We start from the raw sequence: 25,007 nt of genomic DNA, 5'->3' as shown, positions 1-25,007 counted from the left end.
TATATATACAGTGCGTATCAAAAAAAAGGTAATCCGAATTCAAGGGGTTAATATGCAACGGTTATTTAGTTTGACAATTTACATGTGGTTTACCAATTATGAGGAGATCCTCAGCTTTCCATTGATGCCTTTCATGCATCATTGCTGTCACACATGACCGAGTACATGTTCATTGAAGTCAAGACTTCTTCCGCTGAACTTGGGGACGACTAAGAAGAAGACCTTTGTTGGTTGAAAGCTTGTCGAAAATTAAAGATCGACCGTCCTGAAGCTACGTCCGCGTCTTATTTAATCTCCCGATTATATATTGTTGCGGATTTGAGAATCCTGTGTTTTTTTTGTAAATATCACCCTCTGTAAGTAGTGTAATGATTCCTTGTAAATACCTCTGTTTTAAGTGTAAAGATCAAAGGTCGTCCCCCTTAGTTAATCCATCGCAAGCACGTAGGCCACCATATACCCTTCTAAATAGTTATTTCCTTATTATGTGTATTAGTTTATGGCTGTGTTTCCCATTAGTTGACTCTGCATTGCACCGAATCAAATAAGATAGATCCCCTTTCAATTGCCCAAAACCTCCATTGCCGACCGCATTGCCAACCGCATTACCAACTACCCCAGTCCTCCATTACGCACGCGGTCAGCTCGGAGAAGAAAGGCGTGTCTCCACCTTGTCATCAGAGGGAGAAGTGAACCAGCCCCGATCAACCAACCAACGATGAGGGGTTTGGCTTGACAGGGCGGAGAGAGAACGATCGGGCAGTTTCGCGAACGTCCCAGGGTGTGGCGCTATATAACCCGTCACGCGACGCCCCCACCTCAGATGATTGAGGGAGTGAGATGAGTGAGCAGTCCACCGGAGTCCAGTTGAGGAGGAGCTGGGATGCGCATTTGAACCACCGCAGCTTTGAGACAACCGCAGTTTTGACACACAGCTTTGACACGCAGCTTTGACACGCAGCTTCGACACACAGCTTCGACCCGCTGTTAGTGTTACGCGGGAACCAGATTGCGGTGGCATCGGTGGCCGTCGAGGTCGAGCCCGACGTCCCGTGCAGGAGCAAGCTCCAGCTGAACCTTCCTCCCCTTCCAGCCATTCGTTCCTGCCTTCATTCCCCATTCATGTAAGTCTGATTGTCGTCTGTTTTGTGTGTCTTGTCCTGGGGTATAAGTAAGCTTGTATAGGTAAGCTAGTATTGCACTGTGTCTTCTTCTTCTGTAAATTCTTTCCGTATTTTTCCTTCTTCCTTGGTTTTTTTGGTCTTGTAAATATCAGTAATAAATTATATTTGTTCTTCCTTACCTTCTGGTTTCCTCACATCCGATCGTCTTTGTGATTTCCCCCATTGAATACCTGTGGCACGATTTGGCCAACGAATAGGATCGGGTCGAGTGAATGCTAATGGATCGAGCTGCGGCTGCTAATCCGCTCGGCAATTAACATCTTGTCCGCGGTCTCGAACGAGGTTGCTCACCTGCCTCCCTGGAGGGAGCTGAGCAGCTTCAGGACTCACGTCGGTCAGTCACAGACAAGGGGATTAATCCCCCCTTCTTAAGGGGAAAAGGGGCCGACGTTGAGATCCGTAACAATATATATATATTTTTTTGGATACTGAATCGAGGCTCGTGAAAGAGCTAAAAGACATGCTCGCTCGTGAAAGAGCTATATATATATATATACAGTCACGTGAAAAAGTAAGCACACCCCATGTAAAGTTTTGACTTTTTCAACATATTTCAACATACAGCTATTTGATGTTCATTTCAACAATATTGATAGATAACGGTGATGTAATATAACAAATATCATGAAACATTTACATTTTGTAGTCCATTGTATAATTTAAATAAACATGAATGCAAATTTCGCATGTGGAAAAAGTAAGTACACCCCTACATTTATCACTACTTCAAATACCTAAAATTAGAATCAGGTGCACCAGCTCAGGTGCAAATGATTAGAACATCGTTAGAGAGGATCTTGGAGGAACCTGTCTTATTTAAACCTTAGACATTTAGCTTGGTTTGCTCTTTGTTGTTGAAGTGTGCGGTGTCACCATGCCTAGATCAAAAGAGCACTCTGAGGCCTTCAGAAAGAAGGTTATAGATGCCTACGAGTCTGGGAAGGGATTTAAAAAGATCTCCAAACAATTTGAAATCAATCATTCGACTGTCCGGAATATCATCTACAAGTGGAGAAGATTCCAAACAACTGCCAACTTGTTCAGCCCGAGAGCAGACTGCAAGATGCTGAAAGAAGTCTCTAAGAACCCAAGAATATCATCACAGGACCTACAGGTAGCTCTTGCCACTGTTGATGTCAATGTGCACGAGTCTACCATGAGAAAGCGGCTGCACAAATTTGATCTACATGGGAGATGTGCCAGGCGGAAACCTTTTCTGTCCAGAAAGAACATCAGGGCAAGACTAAAGTTTGCCAATGAACTTCTGCCAATGCCAATGAACAATGAACAATGAACTTTGCCAATGAACAATTAAGGCAAAGACCAGCACTTCTGGAACAATCTGCTCTGGACAGATGAGTCAAATGTCGAGCTATTTGGCCACAGTACCAGAAGACATGTTTGGCGAAAACCAAAGACAGCATTTGACCACAAGAACCTGATACCAACTGTAAAGCATGGTGGTGGAAATATTATGCTTTGGGATAGCTTTGCTGCATCAGGGCCTGGGCAGCTCACCATCATAGAATCCACTATGAATTCTTCATTGTACCAGAGGGTGCTTGAGGATAATGTGAGGCCATCTGTCAGGAAGTTGAAGCTCAACCGAAGATGGACCTTGCAACATGACAATGACCATAAACATACCAGTAAATCCACCAAGGAATGGCTGAAAAGAAAGAAATGGAGGGTTCTGGAATGGCCAAGTCAAAGCCCGGATCTAAATCCCATCGAGATGTTGTGAGGGGATTTGAAACGAGCTGTGCATGCAAGAAACCCCTAAAACATCGCACAGCTGAAAGAATTCTGCATGGAGGAGAGGGCAAAAATTTCTCCCAGTAGATGTCAGAGACTGGTAGACAGTTATAAGAAACGCCTACTTGAGGTTGTTTCTGCCAAAGGGGGCAATACCACCTATTAGAGCCAAGGGTGTACTTACTTTTTCCACATGCGAAATTTGCATTTATGTTTATTTAAATTATACAATGGACTACAAAATGTAAATGTTTCATGATATTTGTTATATTATATCACCTTTATCTATCAATATTGTTGAAATGAACATCAAATAGCTGCATGTTGAAATATGTTGAAAAAGTCAAAACTTTACGTGGGGTGTACTTACTTTTTCACGTGACTGTATATATGTGTCAGAATTTTGAACGAGGTACAAATCCCAAAAAACACACATTGATTGCTTTAAACCTATATAACTTTGTCCCAAATGTTCTGAATTAGTAGATCTAGGTGTCATCTTGTAGAACGCAATCACGGCTTTCAGAAAATGTATAGTTTTATATACTTTTTATCAATTATCTACATGTTATAAGCCTCTGAACCTCAAAAAATGGTGAAAAAGGGCATTTTAAAAAGTATTTCGTTACCCTTCAAAGCCATGCATTCATTATAAAAGCCTTTTTCAGATACTTTTCACAGCTGGAATAAAAGTAGATCTATATAACTACTCTACTGAATGTGTTTTCGTGTTACTCATGTCAGTTCCTGAGTCACAGCTCCTCCTCATAGGATGAAGCAGATGAACCGTAACGTAAGAGACATTTATATAAGCCCTGTTTTACACATATCAGGGTGTTCCATAGTTCTTCTTTAGGGCGCAACAAACAGCACTTATACGTATGTATTAACTCTGTAAAAATCATTGACCTCCTTTGTTTCTCTGAGACACAACAAGCTTGAGTGTGAATTTAGAAACCATAACGGTCTCTTACGTTACGCACGTCATGCTCCCTGTAAGCCAGGTAAGTGCATATCGAAGTGAAATATACCATCAGACCATCACATTAGCTTGAATTCTATGCCATTTCAAAAGATCGGGACGCTCCTGGTGCGTTAAGTACGCAAAACTAGCCGAAACAGCATCTTCGGGAAGAAGAGGAAGGAATTCATATATCTTATTTTGGTCTCTTACGTTATGCTAACAAGGAAGGGAAACTTTGACCATGAATAAAAACGGAACCTCTGTGCCGATCGGTGTCAGTTTGGCTGCGTTTGATCGCCCAGGCTTAGGGCTTTAAGGATATCAAGGTGATTATTAGCTATTCCAAAAAAAAAAATTGGACCCCTGGGAGGCCCAAATGTACCTCGTTCAAAATTCTGACCCATATATATACTAGTGGGGTCACCCGTGGGAATCCCACGGGCATGGACGTGTGTGACATTTCGACATATTGAGTTAGATGCTGCACATTCATTTTTACAAAATGGTTACTGGCAAGTCATCAGATCCAGAAATGGTGTAATGAACACAATTTATTTATTTCACATAATATGTGACCCCTCACTCCTCTCCACTTGACACTCTCCTCTCTCCACCTGACACTCTCCTCTCTCCACCCTCACGCCTCTCCAATCACACTCCTCCTCACACTCCTCTCCAATCCCACTCCTCTCCAATACCTCCTCACACTCCTCTCCAATACCTCCTCACACTCCTTTCCAATACCTCCTCACACTCCTCTCCTTCTTTCGTGTATCATCAGATGGCCAGCTCAGTGTCGTGCAGCCATGCCCTCGTCTCTGGTCCTACGTCGAAGAGGCCGGCTTCTGAAGGTGGTCTGTTTTGGGGGCAGGTGGTAATTATGTGTTTGGCAGTCTGCTCAGGCTCGCCGCACTTGCACGCGGCGCTGTCTGCCAGGCCCCACATCGTCAGCGATGATTTGAAGCGGCCGACCCCCGTACGTAGATGGTTCAGCAAGGTCCATTGCAGGCGTGGTAGGTCTTCTCCTACGACGCCACCTCCTGGGTCCCAGATGTAGCGGTGGATGCGGGTGGGCCTGGCCGTTTCCCACACCTGCTTCCAAGATGCCACCAGCCATGCGCTTCTATACAGGTCCTCAGGGATAGAACTGAGCATCTCTTGTGCCGCCTTGTTGTAGGGATGGCGGGACTTGAGTCTGCCTGGAGGTGCCACTATCGTTGTGGTGTTGTGCAGGATGTGCCAGTCGTGTTTCTGGGCATTCCTTGCCAGGGCGAGGGTAGCAGCCTCCTGTCTGAGCCTGGCCGGGGCGATTCCCGCTAGGACTGGCAGGTGGAATGCCGGGGTGGGCTTCAAGCAACCAGCTACAATGCGGAGGGCGTTGTTAATGGCAACATCAACCTTTCTCACGTGTGGGCTTCTGCTCCAGGCTGGGGCGCAGTATTCGGCTGCAGAGAAGACCAGGGCTTGCGTGGCTATTCGTAGGGTCTTGGCGGAGGCTCCCCAGGTCGTACCAGCGAGACGTCGGATAAGCGAGACCCTTGATCTCACCTTGGCCTTAACTTCTTCTCGGTGTTACTCGAAGGACAGTATCCGATCTAGGCGTACACCGAGGTACTTTGGGGCTTGCTGGAACTCAAGGCGTTTGTTGTCAACGAACACGTCCAGTTCCCTTTTTGCTTCTCTGTTGTTAAGATGGTATGCCGCTGACACTGTCTTACCAATGCTGAGCTGCAAACGCCACCTCCGGAGGTAGGCTACCAAGGTGCCCATGTCTTGGTTGATACCGTTTTCCATCGCCTTCCATGTTGGTCGTCGCAGCATGAAGGCCAGGTCGTCCGCGTAACCATACTTTCTTGATGTTGTATCCGGCAGGTCGTAGATGTAGATGTTAAACAGCATCGGCGAGAGAACAGAACCCTGCGGACACCATTCCTCAGTCTTCTGAGCCTGCTGCGCTGGCCGTCGCTGGTCTGTAGGACGAAGCTGTGGTTAGACAGCATCTCCATGATGAAGTTCACCATATGCCGGTCCGGGATTGTCCTCAGCAACTTCAGGTGGAGTCCACGGTGCCAAACGGTGTCGTATGCAGCTGTCAGGTCCAGGAACACTACGCCAGCTTTCTCATTGTCCTGGAAGCTGTCTTCAATATCTTGTGTGAGTAATGTTACCTGGTCCACTGTTGACCTGCCATGACGGAAACCGGCTTGTTCCCGCGGGAGCTGTGGGTCCACCACTGGGTCGATGCGGCTGTGGATCATCCTCTCCAGAATCTTAAATGGGACGCAGAGCAACGAGATCGGTCTGTAGGACTTGGGATCTTCCACAGGTTTGTTCGGCTTCGGCAGGGCTATGATGGAAGCATGGCACCAGGTCTTCGGGAGCTTGGACCTCCGGAGGCACGATGAGAAGAATGAACACAGCCAACCAGATGTTGTTGTGCTCTGGTGGATGACGAACTCCGGATGGATGTTGTCATGGCCTGGTGACTTACCCGGCATGAGTTTGCTCATGGCCACACTGAGTTCGGCTGCTGTGAAGTCTCCAGAGAGATTGGCATCGGTGCTGGCCGCCCTGGAGAGAGAAGACACCTCACGCAACGTCAGGCGGGCAAAGTTTTTGTCTGCATCCGGGAAGCAACCGTTCTTCAGGAGCTGGGACGCAATGGCCTCTGCTGTCACCAGGCACCTGAATGGCATTGTATTTCTGCCTGTCACCTGGTTGATGGTCTGCCACGCCTTGCGACTAGAGTGGGTAAAATCGATCGGCTCAACTATTTCAGTCCATCTGGTCCTACGGGTGGCGTCCAGCTTCTGGAGTAGTGCTGTTGCAGATGCGTCCACTTCTTCCCTGGAGCTAGCCTGCTGATGGTCGCGCAGGAGATGACTGCACTCCTCGTCCCAACCCAGGATGTAGTTCTTGTTAAAGCCACGCGGGATGTTTTTCTTTGCTGCATCTAGGAGAACCTTACAATAGGCTGCATATGCGGCGTCCACATCAACAGCTTCTGGGTTCGGGAGACCGGCTGTTCTGCTTTCCGTCTCTGCAGCAAACGACTGCCAGTTAGCCTTCCGGAAGTTCCATCTCTTGACAGGTCTGCCCACTACCGGCTGCACCAGTGATGGCTCTTTGATGATGGACGGTCGGTGGTGTGAGCAGGGGAACCTGTCAGTGACGCGTCTCTCAGGCTTCGGGTCGTTGGTGCGGTACACGGCGAAGGCCAGGTCCGGATTGGTGTAGGTGTTCCAGCGCACAGAGAAGAAGCTTGGAGGCTCTTTTGTGTCGAACAGCAGCAGTGCATCGGTGTTGGAGGCCCAGTCGCTCAGCATCATTCCGTCTGGTGTTGTGTAGTTGTAACCCCAGTCTGTGTGTTGACAGTTGAAGTCACCTGCATAGATGGTGGGTGCAGTAATGGACGGGAGTGATTGACGCCACCAGCGCTGATGGAGGAGGCTTATATACACTGACGACCGATGTTTCCTGGATTTTGGTGGCCAGCCACTCGATGTTGGAGCCTGGTGGAGATTGGCTAATGGCTGTCCAGCTTAGTTCAGTCCTGACGAAGGTTGCCATTCCATGCTGTTTACTGTGGATCGACCCAGCGAGAAGGAACCCAGGCAGCTTGAGGTTGTCGACAGCTGCACAGTGTGTCTCTTGTAGGAGAACGACTGCTGCCTTGTTGAAGTCGGCGAGGTGTCGTATGACTTTGAGCTTGGCGGTGGTGAGGCCCTCGACATTGAGTTGGAGTGCTGACAGGCCTTGGTTTTCGACGGTCGGAATGGCCACCCGTCCTGAAAAGGACGTTCTATGCCTTGGTCTTGGTCTTGACCTTGGCTTATACCTTGGCCTGCCAGCTCGATGATTGTGTGGCGACATTAGTTTCACAATTCTTGTTAATTGTAGGGAAGGCCGCGGAGAGGCTGTCGTCTTCACACTCCTCTCCAATCCCTCCTCACACTCCTCTCCAATCCCTCCTCACACTCCTCTCCAATCCCTCCTCACACTCCTCTCCAATCCCTCCTCACACTCCTCTCCAATCCCTCCTCACACTCCTCTCCAATCCCTCCTCACACTCCTCTCCAATCCCTCCTCACACTCCTCTCCAATCCCTCCTCACACTTCTCTCCAATCCCTCCTCACACTCCTCTCCAATCCCTCCTCACACTCCTCTCCAATCCCTCCTCACACTCCTCTCCAATCCCTCACACTCCTCTCCAATCCCTCACACTCCTCTCCAATCCCTCACACCCCTCTCCAATCCCTCACACTCCTCTCCAATCCCTCACACTCCCCTCCAATCGCACCTCCCTCTCCTCTCCAATCGCTCCTCACTCTCCTCTCCAATCGGCCCTCACTCTCCAACCCCACGCTCCTCTCCAACCCCTCGCTCCTCTCCAACCCCTCGCTCCTCTCCAACCCCTCGCTCCTCTCCAACCCCTAGCTCCTCTCCAATACCTCCTCACACTCCTCTCCAATACCTCCTCACACTCCTCTCCAATACCTCCTCACACTCCTCTCCAATACCTCCTCACACTCCTCTCCAATCCCTCGTCACACTCCTCTCCAGTCCCTAGTCACACTCCTCTCCAGTCCCTCGTCACACTCCTCTCCAGTCCCTCATCACACTCCTCTCCAATCCCTCACACTCCTCTCCAATGTCTCACACTCCTCTCCAATGCCTCACACTCCTCTCCAATGCCTCACACTCCTCTCCAATCCCTCACACTCCTCTCCAATCCCTCACACTCCTCTCCAATCCCTCGCACTCCTCTCCAATCCCTCACACTCCTCTCCAATCCCTCACACTCCTCTCCAATCCCTCACACTCCTCTCCAATCCCTCACACTCCTCTCCAATCACTCACACTCCTCTCCAATCCCTCACACTCCTCTCCAATCCCTCACACGCCTCTCCAATTCCTCATACTCCTCTCCAATCGCTCCTCACTCTCCTCTCCGATCGCTCCTCACTCTCCTCTCCAATCGTTCCTCAATCTCCTCTCCAATCGTGCCTCACTCGCCTCTCCAATCGCTCCCCACTCACCTCTCCAATCGCTCCTCTCCAACCCCTCACTCCTCTCCAACCCCTCGCTCCTCTCCAACCCCTAGCTCCTCTCCAACTTCTAGCTCCTCTCCAACCCCTCACACTCCTCTCCAATACCTCCTCACACTCCTCTCCAATACCTCCTCACACTCCTCTCCAATACCTCCTCACAGTCCTCTCCAATACCTCCTCACACTCCTCTCCAATACCTCCTCACACGCCTCTCCAATACCTCCTCACACTCCTCTCCAATACCTCCTCACACTCCTCTCCAATACCTCCTCATACTCCTCTCCAATACCTCCTCACACTCCTCTCCAATACCTCCTCACACTCCTCTCCAATCGCTCATCACTCTCCTCTCCAATCGGCTTTTCCCCGTCTCGTTTCTCTCGTTTTCCTCCCGTCTCGTTCTTTTTCTTGCTCCATCATGTTCAAGTTTGCATTGACGTTCGTCAACGGACTCGTTCGCCCGTCTCATTCGTTTTCTTGCTGCATCCTGTTCAAGTCTGCGTTCTTCATCGACCGTCTCATTCATTTTGGAAAATAATGGAAGTTTCCACGCAACACATGAATTGTCACGATCCTCAAGAGGAAGTGTCTCGTAATCATCAAATGACAAATGGCAAGTAAATTACATTGTGAAAATTAAAGATTTCAAATAAACCTATTTAAAGTGTATGCGCACATAACTAATAAAAAAAAACGAAGAAATATCTTTCGGTAATTTCCTGAAACATATTTTACTTCCGGATAATAATGTTGAATGAAATAAGAACGAAGAAATATATGTCGTTTTTGTGACGACTGTCATCAAAAGTAAAAGTAATATATCTTAACGGAAAAGAAAAAGCGAATTTTTAATATATGTTGACATTTTCCCCGACTGTTATTTTAGGCAGTGTATTTTCGTGTATCATCGTGGCGCGATTTTTATAAATATATCTCTGCATTTTCCCGTGTGTGCGTGAATGTTCTCAATTATTTCTGACACCGAGTCTAAAACCATCGATAAAAATTAAATCAGATGGTGAATTCGAGATAAAATCATGAGGGTGACTCAATGAATGGGCTTTATTTTATAGGCCTTTGAGAAATCATTTTGTTCTATAAACGGAAACTTTCATGGGATTCTCTTCCCGTTTTTTTTCAACCGAGTCTAAAACTATGTTAGCGACTGTTAAAGATGAAATGATATATCGAATTTGAGTTGAAATAAACCTGTGTGAGAGAGAAAGACAGCATGGGCCTAACTAAACAGGCCTCAAAGCTATTTGAGTTAATAAAATGGTGGATATTTGTTTACATGAAGCCTCTCCAAGAATGGGTGGAGCTACTCTCTGAACGGAGTAAGCCACACCCCCGGACAGACAGACAGACAGACAGACAGAATCACCGTGGCCTATTATAATATATATATATATATAATATATATATTGTTACGGACCGCGGATAAGATGTTGGTTTTGCCGAGCGGACGCCCCGCGGCCCTAACAGTTACCCCGAATAACCCGATTCCTGAACGTTGGCCGGATCGCGCCACAGATATTCAATAGGGAAAAGACAAAGGCGACACGGATGTGAAGAAGAAGAAGAAGAAGACAAAAAAAAGGTTGCAATACGAATATAATTTATTTGCTATTTACAGGACCAAAGAAACCAAGGAAGAAGGAAAGCTAAGAAAATAATTTACAGAAGATATTAGACACAGTGCAAAGCTAGCTTATACAAACTTAATTAACCCAAGGACAGAACAAACAAAACAAACTCACGTACACAAGAAGGATGGAAAGGCAGGAGGTGGATGGCTGGAGGGAGAGGAAGGTCCAATGGTACTGCAGCACGATCGGCGCGTTTGACCGCCACCGTTCCTTCGCGGCCCTGCTCCGGAACTGCCGTCAAGGCCCCACGCTGCTGTCGTTGCTGCTGTGACTGCGGCTGCTCTGGGGACGTCGCGTGCTTTGCCAGGACTCGTCTGGTCCAACCACACAACTGAACAACGTGCTTGCTTCTTGCCCAACTCTCTTGCTTGGTCCAACTTTGGCGAGCAAGGTGACGAATAGCAGGCTTTGTGCTTCCCTGGACGATCTCTTTAATGTTCTCTCTGGATGATATCTTTAATGTTCTCTCTGGATGATCTCTCTGGATGATCTCACTGGATGATCTCTTTGGATGCTCTCGCTGCTGGATCATCTTACGCAGTCCTTGCGCGCGCGCTTTTATAACGCCTCCGGCGATCAAGCCGCCGGCTTTCAGGACACGCCCCTCGGTGTGCTCACCTCGGCCCTGGTTGGTCGCGCGACCCTCTGGCTCCGCCCTTGATGACGACGGGCGGGCACGCCCGTCTTCCCCGACCCGAGCACATGTTCAATGGTGGTTTTGGAGGGGATGTAATTGGCAATCGAGGCTTGGCAATGATGAAAGGGGAAAGTGAAAGGAATCTACTCTATTTCACTTGGTGCAATGGAGTGTCATCTTAATGGAAGACAAGGCCTTACCCTAATACACATAATAAAGATATAACTATCAACCAGGGGGAAATCTATGATTGGCTAACGTGTATGCTTTATGGAATTAACTACGGGAACGCCCTTTGACCTTTATACAACACTGGAGGCAGGAGGGTCCAGAATAAAGCAATAATTCACAACAATTTACTACAATACAACACAATAAAAAAACACAATCCTCATATCCGCAACACTGCACCCTCCTCCTCTTAGGCACGTCCCGGGCCTATAACTTTAACTTAGTGTGACACGTAGGTGTAGTTCCCTCTACTTTTAACCTGACCCTGAGTGCGACAGTTTAAAACATAAATAAATATGTCCCGCTGCTCCATTGCACCCTACCTAACAGACTCACGCCCACAGCTAACCGAATTGCGGAATGGTCTTCAAACTATACACTGACGGTGGGGAGCATTATTTACAATGACTCTGCTTTTATTTACAAAACTAACCCAGGACCTGTGATTGTTCTTTCTGGGGAGAGACAGTCTGCTCTGCATCGACGCACCATGAAGCACCCACAATGCACCAACACACCCTCAAGCACCAATCGGTGCACAGTCATCATTGTTCATCAAAATAAAAACAACAACCCCTAACCCTGCAGGTGGTCTCTTGCTCTTCGGCTCCCTCTGCTGGCTATTATTATTTTCCTGGTGTTGTCATCTTCCTTTGCTGGCGGCCTATTTGCACTATTAAAATGCACTGAACGTGTCCATTTTTATTTATTTTATTTATGGCCCACAGGGCCGACTAGTGTGGTTCACCTGTGGGGCATCGGTGCCCTGTGATCAAGGTCCGCCAGCAAGCTTTCGGGCCTTCATGGCCGGTTCCAGCAGAGGGGCCATGCCCCAACCCATGGGGTCCATAAGTGGTGCTCGGCCACAGACATGTGGTCCATAATGTGGTGCATCGATGCAGACAGCTGGTTCTGGGAGTTCCGAGCGCACAATGGCGGACTCACGCACGCTCCCCTCGGCGCCCAGTGGCGCACAGGTCCTCATGTGGGAGACAAAAGGGGGGGAGAGACAGATGATCGAGGGGTAAGGTCACAAGGGTACACATCAATAAGGCAATGCAAGGTGAAGTGCGTATGGAGAGCGAAGTAAGAAAGCTCGTCCCTACCATATGTCACCCCCCCTGTCACCTACAATACCCTTGCCCTTACCCCATATGTACAAAATCTACACATTACAAATTCGTCGCTACTGTCACGTCTTCCCCATATTTCCCCTATACCAACTCAAAATTTGCCATCACCCAATTCATCATCAATCCTCATAAGGAGGAAGAGATGGAACATCAAGCACAATGTCACACCCACGTCATGATGCGTCTCACATTCCAAACATTTGCATCATAAAAATAATAAAACATGGCATGGTGTGGAGGTACGTCATCCCAGGTGAGTGGATGTAGATGGTGCGAGGAGATTCTTAATCCTAACTATCCTCTAAATGCCATTAACACACTTTACACTACCCGGGGTCTTTCCCTGCCAATCCATTGGCCAACTGACACTATGGGTTCTAAAAACCAATTCCCATTGACCAAACTGTGGTGCTTCCTTAATTTGGGGTCTCACTCCCCTGATGCAACTCCCTGTGCCCTTGCACAATTTCAGGACTGGGGCGTGTAGCTCTCCCAGCAGGTCTACCCACCTGCACATCTCCACCACTGTAGTTGCCTCCGAGCTTACCTGCTCCTTACCCTAACCTATCTAATTGGGGAAGGCCCCTCCTGGCTCTGTCACCCCTCGGTGCCCTCTGGCACTGGGCTACCCGGGTCCGTCCTCCGGATCCTCGGGCCCCATCCACAACAACTCTACCGGCTCCCAGAGCCCACCTGCGGCCTCACCTGGCCGACATCCTCAGTGGTGGAGCGCCCAAACCAACTACACACACTAACAGGCTACACGCCCAGCCATTTCCACAACACTAATGCACCCATCCAAATACCATTCTTTCACCATGCACCACAGATGCCAATATCCAACCACAATTTACCTGTACCCTTTACCTAACACTTAAACTACCCTCCCCGGGTATTCGTGATGGGGGGTCCATCCTTCCCCCATTCACACCTTCGCACCATCCACTCCACTCCATAGTTTCCACCATACTCACTCCACGACCATCCATTCCAATACTCCATATATTCCAGACCATTTATTCCATACACCTGTTTTTCATACACCTGTCGTTGCACACCTGTGCAATCATACCTGGTGCCACCTGCACCCTCCTTCCTTCCTGGACCATTTGGTCAGCACAATACACAATCACCTTCTCTCACTCAAACACTGCTCCATCCACCTGTTCAGTTGCACACCTGTGCAATCACACGTGTTCCTCACACACTTTTCACAATACACTTCTGAATACACCTCCAACACTCACACGGCATCATCTGAACTACCTGGTGCCCTGCTAACTTAGTGCTCCCCGTCTTCCCTTTAAACTAAGCACATACCACGTCATTATCATCCACTCTAATCTACCTGCGTCCCCACTACCGGTATCATTGTCACTACCTAACCTTAACGTTACCTAAGGTCATCTTCTAGGTCCCTACACATTATATCCTAACCCTCCCGGGCTAGTTTTCACTGCCAAACCCCATAAGACTAGTGCTCCTTTGCCCCCGCTGTGAGGGATGACAGAGTTGCCATCCCACCACATCGGGTATCTCTCACTATAAATTTTGCACACCAAATTCAACCAATCAAAAATTTGCCAATCACTACCCATCATCTGCCAATCATTACTGCCAATCATCAAATTTTGTTTTTCTAATTTCGGGTCCAAAACACTATCCTCACCATCACGTCTACTCACTAGTGCCTCTCGGTGCGCCAATTCACTTCTAAAGCTCGGCTTCGTAAAGCCGAGCAATGAATGCGGGTTGTTTGGTGCCAGTGGCTGGATACGTCCCGCATTCGGTGCAGGGACGGGGGCTTACCCGGGCCAAGATCCCACGCACCATCTCGGCACAGAGCCGTCCAATGGCCCAATCTCGACCTGCCGGAACGCCTCAACAAAAAGGGGTCGCCATGACGACCCTTCCTATCGGGCTGCCCGCTCCGCCTAGTGGAGCACGGACGCGGCCGTTCAAAGCGCGGCCCGGCGTGGATCGCGTACAGCGATTCTTTTGAAACCGCCGTGGTTCGGATCCCCGCTGGTCCTCGCGGCACGCGAAGCTGCCCGGCGCGCACCGAGGGCCCGATTCGGCTATAAGTCGCTCTAACCGCTAACCCGGTTACCGTCGATGCTTCACCTGCATGCTCACACGCATGCGCTACCCCTTTCACCCTCACCGAGCTCAGTGCTCCAACGCCGCCCGTACACCCCGCATACTTCGTCATTGCACTCGTTCTTTCGCTCACAGACTTGGTCACACACCTGACCAACGCACACCTTTGCACACACTCGTCGTTCGCACACCTCACCAACACACCTCTTCACGCCCCCTCCTCGGTCGCCTCCTCTGTGACAACCACAGGTGTGCTCTCACTTGCACACCCAACCACGTGCCTCACTACTAACTCAAGTGTGCATTCCCACACACGCTCTACCATTCCAGGTGTGCATCCTTCCATTCCAGGTGTACATCCTCTCTCACCTGCCACACCAACTCACGCTCCGTGTCACTCTTACTACTCTCACCTCCACACTCGGTCGCGCACTCACCCCTACTTTTGACAGCGCACTCTTTCCTCATGCACCCGTCCGTTACACACCTTTCTCGCGCCCCCTCTTGCGCACACTCTCCCGTTACATCCTCTGTAACACTCACCACAGGCGTGCATTCTCCCTTACTCTTGACAGCGCACTCTTTCCCCATGCACCCGTCCGTTACACACCTTTCTCGCGCATCCTCTTGCGCACACTCTCTCGTTACTCCCTCCGTAACACTCCTCACTACGCGCTTCCATGTGCTCCCTCGCACACGCGCTACGACCGACTCACTCTCGACAGCACACTCACTCCTCGGCGCGCACTTTTTCCTCACACACCCCAGAGTCGGACATTCTCGCACACCTCCTCTTTCACACACCGGACCTGTCGCACACTTCACCAACGGCCTCTCACGAACACCCGGATCCAAATCAACCCCCAAGCCGACTGAAGCTCCCCTCACATCATATACATTTCCTCGTATATCGCCACTCACCTTGGCACCTCCACTCCGCACCTCCTTCGCCACCTGCAAACTCTTGATTTGGTGAGCGAGCACATCATCACGATTTGAGCACCGACCTTGTACATATTCCATCACCTCCTCCTGTATTTCTCTCTTAGTTTCTGTCCGTCTCTTCTTAATTTCACTCACCCCCTCTTCCACCTCCTTTAACTTTTGCTTCACCTCTTTTATCTCCCGGTGCGTCTCCTCAATCTCGTCCTCTAAGGCTACCTTGACCGTCTCTATGTGCATCCTCACCTCCCGGTCCTTCGTCTCCATTACTTCAGTTACCTCGTCCAACCTCGTTGTCAGTCCCTCACGTACCATCTGACATTGCCTCTGTGTCGCTATTAAGTCATTTTTAATGTCGTTTTGTGTCGCTTTTAACCCTCCTAGTACCGCAGTGTTCTTTTGTACCTGCTCCACTAACTCCGTCTGTCCCACCGTCAGCTGTTCCACCTCCTGCGTCAAGTCCTCTATGCCCCCTTGTAACCTCGCCGTATTATTCCTCACCTCTTTCTCCATACGCTTTTCACCTCGCTTTACCTCCTCACGTACCCCCGAGACCTCCTCACTTACACCTCGTCGTATCTCCTCTTTCATCTCCTCCATCTCCTTAGTAGATGCCACCCTCATCTGTCCCAATTCATCCCTCTGAGCATCCAATTTACCTTCTAACCCGATTTTCACCTCCTCTATCTGGTTCCCCATCCGTTTGATTTCCCGGGCGGATTGCTCCCCTACTTCCCGCAATTTGCCTTCCATCCTATTTTCTAGCCCCCTTAACCCATTTTTCACCCCCTCTATCTGATTCTCCTGGGCAGCCATTCTATTTTCCACCCCCGTTAACCCATGTTTCACCCCTTCTATCCCATTGTCTAACCCCTCAAAGTTCTTGTCTAACCCCTCAAATTTGCTGTCTATCTTCCCAATTTGGGCATTGGTACCCCTCGCTTCATCCCTCATTGCCCCCATTTCGCCCCCCATCCTATCCATTTTTGCATTCAGTTGGGTCAAGAATAATCTGAGGTCAAACCCGGTTTGCCCAGCGTCCCCAGCCGCCACCGCGGGCTCGCCCTCCACGGCGCCGCCAGTTTGGGACCCTTCAACCACGTGCGCGAGGGTGCCATTTTGCGCGCCTGATACCTCCTCAACCACCTCCTCATTGTTCTCCTTTACTTCGTCCCTCTGATCCTGGGTTACTCCTAACCCCTCCACTAGCTCACCCACTTGCATCCGATCGCCTTGACTAGCCATGGCGCGATTTCAAAATTCGGGTTTTTTGAAACAAAACAAATTTCGGCCGCTCCAAATTTTGACCAAATTTTTTCTTGATGTTTTAAAAATTTGGTTCGGGCCTCGTATCTCACTCCCAGATACCAATTGTTACGGCCAATAGTACAATTGGTGTCCAAAATTTGGCCTAAATAAATTTAGTCCCAGGTTCGAATCCCACTCCTGACACCAATTGTTACGGACCGCGGATAAGATGTTAGTTTTGCCGAGCGGAGGCCCCGCGGCCCTAACAGTTACCCCGACTAACCCGATTCCTGAACGTTGGCCGGATCGCGCCACAGATATTCAATAGGGAAAAGACAAAGGCGACACGGATGTGAAGAAGAAGAAGAAGAAGACAAAAAAAGGTTGCAATATGAATATAATTTATTTGCTATTTACAGGACCAAAGAAACCAAGGAAGAAGGAAAGATAAGAAAATAATTTACAGAAGATATTAGACACAGTGCAACGCTAGCTTATACAAACTTAATTAACCCAAGGACAGAACAAACAAAACAAACTCACGTACACAAGAAGGATGGAAAGGCAGGAGGTGGATGACTGGAGGGAGAGGAAGGTCCAATGGTACTGCAGCACGATCGGCGCGTATGACCGCCGCCGTTCCTTCGCGGCCCTGCTCCGGAACTGCCGTCAAGGCCCCACGCTGCTGTCGTTGCTGCTGTGGCTGCGGCTGCTCTGGGGACGTCGCGTGCTTTGCCAGGACTCGTCTGGTCCAACCACACAACTGAACAACATGCTTGCTTCTTGCCCAACTCTCTTGCTTGGTCCAACTTTGGCGAGCAAGGCGACGAATAGCAGGCTTTGTGCTTCCCTGGACGATCTCTTTAATGTTCTCTCTGGATGATCTCTTTAATGTTCTCTCTGGATGATCTCTCTGGATGATCTCACTGGATGATCTCTTTGGATGCTCTCGCTGCTGGATCATCTTACGCAGTCCTTGCGCGCGCGCTTTTATAACGCCTCCGGCGATCAAGCCGCCAGCCTTCAGGACACGCCCCTCGGTGTGCTCACCTCGGCCCTGGTTGGTCGCGCGACCCTCTGGCTCCGCCCTTGATGACGACGGGCGGGCACGCCCGTCTTCCCCGACCCGAGCACATGTTCAATGGTGGTTTTGGAGGGGATGTAATTGGCAATCGAGGCTTGGCAATGATGAAAGGGGAAAGTGAAAGGAATCTACTCTATTTCACTTGGTGCAATGGAGTGTCATCTTAATGGAAGACAAGGCCTTACCCTAATACACATAATAAAGATATAACTATCAACCAGGGGGAAATCTATGATTGGCTAACGTGTATGCTTTATGGAATTAACTACGGGAACGCCCTTTGACCTTTATACAACACTGGAGGCAGGAGGGTCCAGAATAAAGCAATAATTCACAACAATTTACTACAATACAACACAATAAAAAAACACAATCCTCATATCCGCAACAATATATATATATATATATATATATATATATATATATATATATATATATATATATATATATATATATATATATATATATATATATATATATATATATACACATATATACGTATATATATATATATACACATACATAAATAAACATACATAAAATAAATATTTATATTCTTATATATATTTGTATATCATATATATCTATATAATTCCAGCAATCTCTGTGTGTGTGTGTGTGTGTGTGTGTCTGTCTGTATGCGACCGCTGTTTCTCGACAACTACCGGTCCGATATACTTGAAACTTGCCAGGTATATTGCTGGGGACCCGAGGATGTGCGTTTTCAAGGTTGAAATTAATCGGACAAGTGGTTCCCAAGGTATGGTCACCGTACTCGCAAGCCGTTCGCTTTGGCTTTGCGAATGGACCAAACCATTTCATGTAAATAGAGGGGGGGGGGGGGGTTCTGTGGTCGTTACTGCCACGTGGTTTCAAAGTTTTTTTTTGTTGTTGTTGTTTGCACGCATGTTTTTTTGCACGCACGTACGGGCAAGCACGTACGGGCAAGCACGTACGTGCGGGCACGCCCTAGTATATATAATAATAAAAGGCTGTGTGTGTGTGTGTGTCCTCCATAACTCCAAAACCATGAAACCTATCTGCCCCAAACTTTTCATGCATAGTCAGGGAACTCCAAGGGTTTGTATGAATGAAAACTGTGTCTTTAGGTGTTAAAAAAAATGCTTATAACCAAAAACTCAAAAAAGCCTTATCAAAACGGTGGTCCACCATCTTGGTCAGCCCACTGGCAGATCTTAATATATATATTTATATATTTATATTTATATTTATATATATATAATTATATATATCAAATGAATCACTTTTGAGTTGGATCAAATTCAAATGATTGAAATGAATCCAGACTCAAAATGGATTCATTTGATTTTAATCCCAACCGCAAATCATTACTTAATATATATTTATATATTTATATATAAATCTGTAAATCTGCTGATTATGTCAGGAATTTGTTAAGAATGCCAGCGTCAGGTCGCCTACTCTTTGTTAAGAACACCGTGGGATCTTTAACGTCCACCAACGAATGCCTACAGATGGGACGCCCATTTAACATCCATCCGAGGAATGACACTCACATTGATGATGACAGTTTATGGCTTGGTCGGATTCAAACGCAGGCTTAGCCAGCTTAGAGGCGAGTGTGGGTACCTCTTGGGCATCCCATCAGACCTGTGAAGTGCTCAGAAACAAGCACCAAACAGGCCAGCTCATGTTAAACGAATACTTTAAACAAAATTGATGTACGGGTACGTCCCTGAACCAGCTCAATTACATCATAATTCAAATGATTTCAAAGTTTTTCCAACTGTGTTTGATTATACTAGGGCATGCCCGTACTATATATAAGCTAGGACGTGCCCGTACGTGGGTGCCCGTTCCTTGCCAAAAAAAAAAAAAAAAAAAAAAATTTGTGTAGGGGTGTGTGTGTGTAAACATCCTAGGGCGTGCCCGTACGTGGGTGCAAAAAAACATGCGTGCAAACAACAACAACAAAAAAAAACTTTGAAACCACGTGGCAGTAACGACCACAGAACCCCCCCCCCCTCTATTTACATGAATGGTTTGGTCCATTCGCAACGACCACAGAACCCCCCCCTCTATTTACATGCAATGGTTTGGTCCAAAGCGAACGGCTTGCAGTGTTTGGTAAAGAAATCGCCATAGCTCGGTAAGTACTTGTCCGATTAATATGAAACCTTGAAAAGGCACATCCTCGGGTCCCCAGCAATATACCTGGCAAGTTTAAAGTATATCGGACCCGTGGTTGTCGAGAAACAGCGGTCACAGACAAACATACACACATACACACATACACACATACACACATACAAACACACATACACACAGAGATTAATGGAATTATAGATAGATGAGTGCTGTGCATCCATTTTGTAGGGAATAAAAGTAGTTGTTTGCGATAATACATACAGGTAACCGCCAAACTCTGTGGATGAACGCCATGCAATGGTCACATTGTCCTGCAAAGAAGAATGTAAAGCAAAATGTCATGTCCTCATGTCGTCCCACAATCGTGCAAACATAGACAGATTTGCGAGTAAATAAAGATTATCTTCGACATTCGCTCTTTGGACTTGTCTTTTAGTTACCCCTTTACTGGAACACTCCTGCCGCCATGACAGAGCTCCAGGAAGTCCTCTTCTTCACTCGACATTTTGAGCTCTGCTTCATTTACGGATTCACTTTTTAAAATGTGATGTTTTCTCACCTTTTCTTGCTCGTCCCTTTGTTTGTTTTCAATGCGAGTCAGAGTGTTTGCAATGTTATCTTATGACCGGATCATTGGCCTTTTACCTTGCAAAGAATAATTCACTGTATTTGAACAAAATGCAAAATCATGAAAATTATTTCACACTCCAGACGTAAATACATCTGTAAGTACCGTAGTTTTTCTCTCAGGTAGTGTAGTTTAAAATGACAACTGTCCATCATTTTGTGTTGGCTGTGTGTGTGTGTGTGTGTGTGTGTATGTGTGTGTGTGTGTGTGTGTGTGTGTGTGTGTGTGTGTATATATATATATATGTGTATGTGTGTATGTGTCCGTATATATGTGTGTGTGCGTCTGTATATATATATATATGTGTGTGTGTGTGTGTGTGTGTGTGTGTGTATGTGTGTTTGTGTGTGTATGTGTATATATATATATATATATATATATATATATATATATATATATATATATATATATACGTATATATATATATATATATATATATATATATATATATATATATATATATATATATATATATATATATATATATATATATATATATATATATATATATATATATATATACATACGTATATATATATATATATATATATACTGTATATATATATATATATATATATATATATATATATATATATATATATATATACAGTATATATATATATATATATATATATATATATATATATATATATATATATATATATATATACAGTATATATATATATATATATATATATATATATATATATATATATATATATATATATATATATATATATATATATATATATATATATATATATATATGTGTGTGTGTGTGTGTGTGTGTTTGTGTGTGTCGTTGGTTGTTATCTCCATTTGCGGGTTTCGGGGGTAGAACGGAGTCCTCCCAGATCTCTAAGTATTGTTATGTTTATTGGGGGTAGGTGATGAAATACCATAGTGGAGATATAACGGTGTAGGGTAGCATGGACCATGTGCGAGTAGGAAGCCAATCTCGATGTATTTAAGTAGGAAAACTGTGAGCTGAAGATTGTTTCTGTGTCTTCACAATAGGGGGGGCGGGGGGGGTGGAGCTTGTGTTGACTGGGTAGGGTTAGGATTATTTTCCCCGGTATGTGATTGCTCCCTTTGATTTTTTTTTCCCGATGTTGTTACAGTTATAACCAGTCTGCCATACAAACCCACGTCTATAACCAACAACAACAACTGACATAACTGCCAACAGAAACCCGAACATTCCCGAACAGAGCCGAACATTCTCGATAGACAAGTAAACCCCATCCCACCAACTGACTGAGGAAAAAGGCCACGCCCCGAAGTTCATCATTGGTCGAGCCCAACCATGGGGTGATTCAGTGGAACTCGGTGATTGGTCGGGGTGGCGTCAGGGTGATGTCAGAGCGAGAAGGTTCGAGCAGGGTCCTCCTTCATGATGTCTCTGATGCATTGGTATCTCTCCCAGGTTACTCCCTCCTCCGGTATGATAGACCTGAGCCTCGTCCTGGGGGTGGGGTTGCTATCTTTATAAAAAACTCTCTTCCTCACTCGCCCTCCACTGCCCTCTCTCCACCTCACCCCCAGGAATACCTTTGGCTACGGCTTCCCCTTCGCTCCCACCTTTTGTTCATGTGTGTTGTACCGTCCACCAAACAGCGATGACTCCATCTACATCTCGCTGTCTGATAATATCGACCAACTTCTATCTACCCATCCCAACTCTCTCTTCCTCATATGTGGTGATTTCAATTGTCACCATGCCAGTTGGCTGGGTGTGGGTACCTCTCTCACCAGCCATGGCTCTTCAGCAAAGGACTTCTGCGACTCACTGGGACTGACACAATCTGTCAATTTCCCGACCCGGATCTCAGTCAACGGAGCATCTTCTCTTCTGGATTTGGTTATGACAAACTTCCCTGAAAATGTCTACTGCTCTTCTTCTGCTCCAATCGGCTCATCTGATAATGTGCTTGTCAAAGTGGACATCTCTCTGACCATTCTCAGAGAGCCTCCTCAGAGTCGACGAGTCTGGCATTTCACTCAGGCCAACTGGCACGGTCTTCAAGCAGCCATCAATCATCTGGACTGGTCTCCCATCTCTACCGCCTCTGACATCAACTCATCCTGGGAATTCTTTCAAAGTAAATTGCTCTCTCTCATGCACAGATTTATCCCATCTCGTCTTCAGTTGTCATACCCTTCCTCCCATCCATGGTACACGGAATCTTGTGGTGAGGATGTTGCCCTGAAACAACTTGCTTTCGTCTCCTGGAAAGCAAATCCAACGGAAGGAAATCTCATTTCCTTTCACAAAGCCCGAAACAAGTGTGTGTCCACCCTCAGGAGAGCCAGGAAACAATATCTCACCGTTCTCAAGACCGAACTCTCTTATCTGTCTCCCTCTTCCAAATCCTGGTGGCATCTGGTCAAATCTGTTTCTGGTCTTTGTTCCCCCTCCATCCCCTCCCTCACCTCAAACGGCTTAACGGCTGACTCCACACCTGACTCCACACGTGAAAAAGCTGAATGCCTCAACTCTGTGTTTGCCTCTAAATCTTGTGTCCCAAACCCATCCCTCTCTGTACCCACCGTACCCAGTCATACCCAGCTGCTCCTGGACTCTGTGTCCTTTCCTCCTGACAAGGTGGACAAGTTTCTGTCAACCCTCGACTCTGATTCTGCAACTGGTCCTGACGGCATCAGCCCACGGGTCCTAAAATCATGTTATTCTGCTCTTTCACTCCCTCTTTCTGTTCTCTTCACCCTCTCTTTTGCTCAAGGTCATCTGCCATCTGCTTGGAAATCAGCCAACATCACCGCTTTGCACAAAAAAGATGAAAAAACAGATCCCAGCAACTACAGACCAATCAGCCTTCTCCCAATTATCAGCAAAGTCATGGAATCCATCATTGCTTCAGATATGAAATCTTTCCTCTTCTCCAATGCTTGATCTCTGATCATCAATTTGGTTTCAGACCTGGTCACTCTACTCTGGACATGCTGCTTCTGCTTTCTCAACAATGAATGGAGGTCCTCAACGCCAAACAGGAAATTAGAGCTGTCTCCCTTGACATTTTCACGTGCCTTCGATACGGTCTGGCACCCCTGCTCTGCTCACCAAACTCTCCTCCTTTGGTATCCATGGAAATCTCCACGCATGGCTGGTGGACTTCCTCTCTGGTCGTAGTCAACGTGTGGCCCTGAATGGTTTCTCTCATCTCCTCTGCCTGTTCAGGCTGGAGTTCCCCAAGGTAGTGTTCTGGGCCCTGTGCTTTTTCTGGTCTTCATCAATGATCTCTCTGACTCTCCTGAAAATCCTCTCTATCTCTTGGCTGACGACTCTACTCTCTGTCGCTCCATTCCTCGTCCCTCAGATCGCAGTCTGCAGCCTCCTCACTCTCTGCAGACCTGGACAAAATCACAGACTGGGCAAACAAATGGAACATGTCTTTCAATCCTGATAAATCTCACACTCTTACGATGTCTCTCCAAAAAGACCGACTGGAAAACCTCCCATCCACTTTCTGAATAATCCTCTCCAAGAAGTTCTGTCACTCAAGCTTTTGGGTCTCACTATTTGCCATGATCTTTCCTGGGAAAACCACATTTCAAATCTGCCTCCAAAGCCAGTCGCCGACTGGGCATCCTCCGTCGTGCGAAGTCCTTCCTTGGCACACCTGAGCTCCCTCACCACATACAAGGCTTTCCTCCACAGCTCTATGGAATACTGCTCTCCCCTCTGGTCTGGAGCTCCTGCCTCACACCTAGCCCGTCTTCACGCTGTTGAAACCAAAGCGTTCAGAATCATTGGAATCTCCCGCGATGAAGCTAACTCCAAGGGCCTTTCACTCACTCACCGCAGGCAGGTTGGTGGTCTTTCCGTCTTCTACCGACTCCTCTCTGGCCTTGCCCCCCCCCCCCCAGCCCTCTCTGGGCTCTGTCCCCCAAATATTCCTACAGGTCGCACAAGATCTGCCTGCAACCCCCCTCTTATAGTTAAACTGCCAAAATCAAGACTTTCTGCTCACCTTCACTCCTTCATTCCTCTTTTCTCCCGCCTCTGGAACAAACTCCCTCACTCTCTTCAATCCACTCCACCCTCCAGGTCTTTAAAACAGCTGTTCAGCACCATCTCTTATCCTACCCCATCCAAAACCTTGATCTTTTCTACCCCCGCTAATTTCGGTCCCCTTGTGTTTTATACCTCTCCCCCTCCCCCCCTCCCCTTTCCCACGCCTCCTGCCCCCAAGCCCTCTCCCTCCCACACTTCTCCCTGCTCTCAAATGTTGTGGTTGTGTGCTTCCCCTTC

The 25,007-nt window shown here is 47.3% G+C and overlaps 1 protein-coding gene across 2 annotated transcripts in view; it reads right to left on the bottom strand.

Moving 5' to 3' along the window:
- LOC137420594 (stAR-related lipid transfer protein 5-like) overlaps positions 1-25,007 on the bottom strand; it is a 77,883-nt gene that overhangs the window by 43,412 nt on the left and 9,464 nt on the right. For both annotated transcript variants that reach the window (XM_068105785.2, XM_068105786.2), the window contains exon 2: positions 20,371-20,420. In XM_068105785.2, the coding sequence (XP_067961886.1) occupies positions 20,371-20,420 (50 nt within the window). The remainder of the gene's footprint in view (positions 1-20,370; positions 20,421-25,007) is intronic.

This window comes from Myxine glutinosa, chromosome 2 (genome assembly GCF_964187855.1).
Source record: "Myxine glutinosa chromosome 2, kmMyxGlut1.1, whole genome shotgun sequence".
Classification (NCBI taxonomy): domain Eukaryota; kingdom Metazoa; phylum Chordata; class Myxini; order Myxiniformes; family Myxinidae; genus Myxine; species Myxine glutinosa.
This window is presented reverse-complemented; position numbering and strand designations above follow the sequence as displayed.